At 42.1% G+C, this 5,850-nt stretch overlaps 1 protein-coding gene across 1 annotated transcript; it reads left to right on the forward strand.

Moving 5' to 3' along the window:
- Positions 1 to 1,954: 1,954 nt before the first annotated feature.
- Positions 1,955 to 3,677, forward strand: LOC122490579 (olfactory receptor 2W1-like). The gene has a single exon (XM_043593228.1). It carries the CDS (start codon positions 2,550 to 2,552, stop codon positions 3,675 to 3,677), a length of 1,128 nt encoding a protein of 375 aa, XP_043449163.1. The 5' UTR covers positions 1,955 to 2,549.
- The last annotated feature ends 2,173 nt before the right edge of the window (positions 3,678 to 5,850 follow it).

Consider the following 5,850-nt stretch of genomic DNA (forward strand, 5'->3'; position numbering starts at 1 on the left):
CAGGATCCACATAAGAATGAAAACATATGGTATCTGTCTTCTTCTGTATGACTTATTTCATTTAGCATAACACTCTCCAGTTCCATCCATGTTGCTACAAAAGGCCATATTTCATTCTTTCATTGCCAAGCAGTATTCCATTGTGTATATAAACCACAATTTCTTTATCCATTCATCAGTTGATGGACATTTAGACCCTTTCCATAATTTGGCAATTGTTGAAAGTGCTGCTATAAACATTGGGGTACAAGTGCCCCTATGCATCAGCACTCTTGTATCCCAGCACTCTTGTATCCCTTGCTAGATACAGATCCCACTGTATCTAGCAATGCTATTGCTGGCTCATAGGGTACATTTATTTTTAATTTTTTGAGGAACCTCCACAATGTTTTCCAGAGTGGCTGCACCAGTTTGCACTCCCACCAACAGTGCAAGATGGTTCCCATTTCTCCACATCCTCACCAGTATCTATAGTCTCCTGATTTGTTCATTTTAGCCACTCCGACTGGCGTGAGGTAGTATCTCAGTGTGGTTTTGATTTGTATTTCCCTGATGAAGAGTATCTTTTCATGTGTCCGTTGGCCATCCGGATGTCTTCTTTAGAGAAGTGTCTACTCATGTTTTCTGCACATTTCTTCACTTGATTATTTGTTTTTTGGGTGTGGAATTTGGTGAGTTCTTTCTAGATTTTGAATACTAGCTCTTTGTCTGATATGCCATTTGCAAATATCTTTTCCCATTCCGTCAGTTGCCTTTAGTTTTGTTGATTGTTTCCTTTGTAGTGCAGAAGCTTTTTATCTTCGTGAGGTCCCAATAGTTCATCTTTGCTTCTAATTCCTTTCCCTTTGGAGATGTGTCAAGTAAGAACTGCTGCAGCTAAGGTCAGAGAGGTTTTTCCTGCTTTCTTTCCTACTCCTTTCGGATATTTTTTGATGGTTTCCTGTCTCACATTCAGGTCCCTCATCCATTTTGGGTTTATTTTTGTCAATGGTGTAAGAAAGTGGTCTAGTTTCATTCTTCTGCATGTTGCTGTCAAGTTCTTCCAGCACCATTTGTTAAAGAGACTGTCGGGGCGCCTGGGTGGCGCAGTCGGTTAAGCGTCCGACTTCAGCCAGGTCACGATCTCACGGTCCGTGAGTTCGAGCCCAGCGTCAGGCTCTGGGCTGACGGCTCAGAGCCTGGAGCCTGCTTCCAATTCTGTGTCTCCCTCTCTCTCTGCCCCTCCCCCGTTCATGCTCTGTCTCTCTCTGTCCCAAAAATAAATAAACGTTGAAAAAAAAATTTAAAAAAAAATAAATAAAAATAAAGAGACTGTCTTTTTTCCATTGGCCAGAGATTAGTTGGCCATACTTCTGTGGGACTAATTCTGGAGTCTCTATTCTATTCCATTGGTCTATGTGTCTGTTTTTGTGCCAATACCATGCTGTCTTGATGATTACAGATTTGTAGTAGAGACTAAATTCTGGGATTGTGATGCCTCCCGCTTTGGTCCTCTTCTTCAGTATTACTTTGGCTATTCGGGGTCTTTTGTGGTTCCATACAAATTTTAGGATAGCTTGTTCTAACTTTGAGAATGCTGGTGCAATTTTGTTTGCGATTGCATTGAACGTGTAGATTGCTTTGGGTAGTATTGACATTTTAACAATATTTATTCTCCCAGTCATGAGCACAGAATGTTTTTCCATTCCACCATTGGGGCTACAGTGAGACTGGTGTGTACCTTATCTTCCCCTCTCCCAGGGACAGGACTCACTGTGGAGTGGTGTGGCCCCTGTCTGGGCTATTTGCACACTGCCAGGCTTGTGATGCTGCTTTGATGGGATCTGGCCAAGGGTGTATTAGCTGGGGTGGATCAGCAGGTTGCACAGGGGCAGGAGGGGCAGGCTTAGCTCACTTTGCTGTTGGTGGTCCCCTGTGGGAGTGGCCCTGCAGCACTGGGAGGGGGGCAGGACTTTCAAAGAGATGGATCCACAGAAGCCCAGCATTGGGCATTTGCACAGTGCAAGCAAGTTCGGTGACAGGAAATGGATCCCTTTGGAATTTCACCTGGGGGGATGGGAGAGGGAAATGGCACCTGCCAGGGCCTTTGTTCCCCTGCTGAGCTGCATTCTGTCTTCCAGGGCTCAACAAAGGTCTCTCCTGGCATTCTCTCACCCTCCCTGCTCCCCAAGAGCAGAGCTGTTGACTTTTAACATTCCAGATGTTAAGTCCTGCTGGCTGTAAGGACTCACGCAGTCCAGCCCCTCCTCTTTTCAAACCAGACTTCAGCGGCTCTGCCTTTCTGGGAGGGCTGCCCCTACACACCCCAGCTCCCTCCTGCCAGTCCCTGTATCACGCACCACCTCTCCTCCCTACCCTCATCCATGGGCCTCTTGTCTATGCTTGGCTCTAGAGAGTCCATTCTTCTAGTCTTCTGGTGGTTTTCTGGGTTATTTAGGCAGATGTAGGTGGAATCTAAGTGACCAGCCAGACAAGGTGAGACCAGCATCTTACTATGCCGCCATGTTCTGGAGAGCCTCTAGCATATTATTTTTAGAATCACTCTGGTTATGAATAAACACAGGGAAGCTATGGTCACTGAATACATTGTTAAAAGAAATATTCCAAAAGGAGAGAGCACACAAACAAGTGCATCTGGGATACTCATGCAGACTTTAGACATTTTATTTCTACCTAAAGTGATGCTATTTTTTGTTACCAGGGTATTGACCTCTAGACCTTCAAGAGGAGTCATGGACACAAATAATGAAAGTTCCACTACGGACTTCATCCTGCTGGGGTTTTCTGATCTGCCCCAATTAGAACACATCATCTCTGGGGTTGTCTTCGTCTTCTATATTATGACTCTAGCAGGAAACACAGCCATCATCCTTGTATCTAACCTAGACAGCCAGCTCCATACTCCCATGTATTTCTTCCTATCCAATTTGTCTTTTCTGGACCTCTGTTATGCAACTAGCATTATCCCACAGATGCTGGTAAATCTATGGGGTCCAACAAAGTCTATTACCTATGGAGGGTGTGTGCTCCAATTCTTTTTTGCCCTTGACTTGGGAGCAACAGAATGTCTTCTCTTGGCTGTGATGGCCTATGATCGCTATGCTGCTGTCTGTCAACCTCTTCACTACACAGTATTAATGCACCCTCAGCTTTGCCAGAAGATGGTTCTCACTGCCTGGTTAGGTGGTCTTGGCAGTGCCTTAATCGTTTGTTCCTTGACTTTGAAGTTGCCAAGATGTGGGCACCGGGAGGTGGATAATTTTTTCTGTGAGATGCCAGCCTTGCTCAAGATGGCTTGTGTCTACTCAAAAGTAATTGAGATTGTTGTCTTTGCTCTTGGAGTGATATTTCTTCTAGCACCTCTATCAATAATTTTCATCTCATATGCAATTATCACTCAAGCTGTCATGAGGATCAAGTCAACAGCAAGGTGGCATAAGGTCCTTAATACATGCGGTTCCCACCTCACAGTAGTAACTCTGTTTTATGGAACAATCATTTATATGTACATGAAGCCACAGAATAGCACATCTGAAGATGAAGGGAAGTTCCTTACACTATTTTACACAATCGTCACACCCACCCTTAACCCTCTGATCTACACTTTAAGAAACAAAGATGTGAAGAGTGCAGTAAAGAGAATACTGTGTGAACGAAAATGGTCAGCAAAGTCATGAGTTAGATGGAAGAGAAGTAAGGAAATAACACTGACCTTTACCAACAGAAGATGAGTCAATTCATTTCTGTAAGAAACACTTACTGGGTGTCTACCTTGTACCAAGAATTGTACCGAGTACCGATTTGTAAATAAGTAGGAAGTACACCAAAATTATAGGAGATAGAGATACAGATACATAAAGGAACTTCAATTCATACACTTAAAATGCTTCAAGACTAATCTGGGACTACAGATAAATAAACATATAATGATTAAATGTGCTTAAGTACAGTAATAGAGATATGTACTAAGTACTAAGAATATATTTCACCTGGAATATTTTTATGTAGGATTACACTGGACACTGATTTTTTTCTTCCCAGACACCCCTGTACATCCATTTGATACTGTCGGTGGGGACTTTGTGGTGGAGACCAACTACCCACCCTTATTCATTCCACTTTCTGCTTCAAGTTTTAACTGTTGCAGGGTCACCATGTGGCATATCATATCTCTGAGACTGGCCTTCACTAACATAATATGAGGAGTGAAATGTGTGGAACTCATGGTTTATCTTATCTAATAAGAAGGTATTTATTCTCACCCTCCTCCCTCCTGTTCCTGCTGGCTGCAGTGTGGATGTGGAAGGTCTCTAGCTTTGCCAAAAATCCTAAGAGGGAATGAAACAATAAGATGGAACCAGAACCCCCAGAAGCAGAGCAATGCCTCCACAGTATTACAGCAGAAAAATATTCTATATTATTTAATATAATGAAGTCATTTTATTTTGGGGTTTCTCTGTTAGAGTAACTTAACTTTTAACCTCCATAGCCTGATAAAGAGTTTTAGCTTTTTCTTCTAAAGTTGTGTGGTCCTGGACCAGCACAAACAGCGTCACTTGGCAACTTATCAAAAATGCACACTCTTGGGCCCACTTCAGACCTACTGAGCCAACAATGCAGGATGGACTCAGCAGCTGATGTTTCTTACTAAACACTACAGGCAATGAGGCTAAATTTGAGAACCACTATTACAGCGAATGGGGAGACATTGAGTCTCTAAACAGAATATTAACATGATTTCATAGATTTTAATTAATTTATTTCCTATAGACATGTGAAAATAGATGGGTACCATTTCTCAAGGTTCTTGAATAACAGAAATGAAAAACATAAAAGGTTTCACCTATCATGATCTCACGGTTCTTGGGTTCAAGCCCCGCATCCTGTTCTGTGCTGATAGCTCAGAGACTGAAGCCTGTTTCAGATTCCATGTCTCCCTCTCTCTCTCTCTTTCCACCCCTCCCCTGCTCGTGCTTTGTCTCTCTCTGTCTCAAAAAATAAACAAACATTAATTTTTTTAAAAAGTTACAAAGTTCCTGTTACAAAATAACAAGTCATGGGGTACTTAGATGGCTAAGTTGATTGAGCATCAAACTTGATTTCAGCTCAGGTCGTGATCTCAGGGTCATGGGATTGATCTCCAAGCTGGACTCTGTGCTGAGTGTGGTGCCTGTTTAAGATCTTCTCTGTCTCTCTCTGTCTCTCTGTGTGTGTCTCTCTCTCTCTTTCTCCTTCTCTATCCCTATCCCTCTTCCCCTCTCCTCTGCTTGCTCTCTCTTTCTCTAAAATAAGTCACGAGAGTAAAAAGTACAACACAGGGAATATAGCCAAAATATAGTAAAGTATGGGAACAGGTGGTGACTATATTTACTGTGGTGAACACAAAGTAATGTATAGAATTGTTGATTCACTGTTTATATCTGAAACTAACCTAATATTGTATATCAATTATGCTTCAATTAAAAATAAATTTAAACAAAAAAATGTTACACATGGATTTTCAGCTGCATGGAGGTACCCTAACCCTTGTGTTGTTCAAGGGTCAGCCATAGAATGTTGGCTTTGTCACCAATAGATCCGAGTCAGCACCACTTCCTCTGCCTACCAATCATAAGATACCAATCATAAGGTACATTTTAACTTTTCTGAGCCACCTAACCTTTAAGCCTACTTCATAAGATTGTTGTTGGCCATAAGTGCCTCATGCAGAACAGCTCTTGATAAACCTTTGCTATTACCAATGTGTGATCAATATATCAAATACAAATGCAGAACTCTCAACATCCTAGTGTCTTGGTAAGGTCCATCTTAGTATTGATGGTATGGCATGTTTTCAAATATATTTATTTA

The sequence above is a fragment of the Prionailurus bengalensis genome, chromosome B2 (assembly GCF_016509475.1).
Source record: "Prionailurus bengalensis isolate Pbe53 chromosome B2, Fcat_Pben_1.1_paternal_pri, whole genome shotgun sequence".
Taxonomy (NCBI): Eukaryota; Metazoa; Chordata; class Mammalia; order Carnivora; family Felidae; genus Prionailurus; species Prionailurus bengalensis.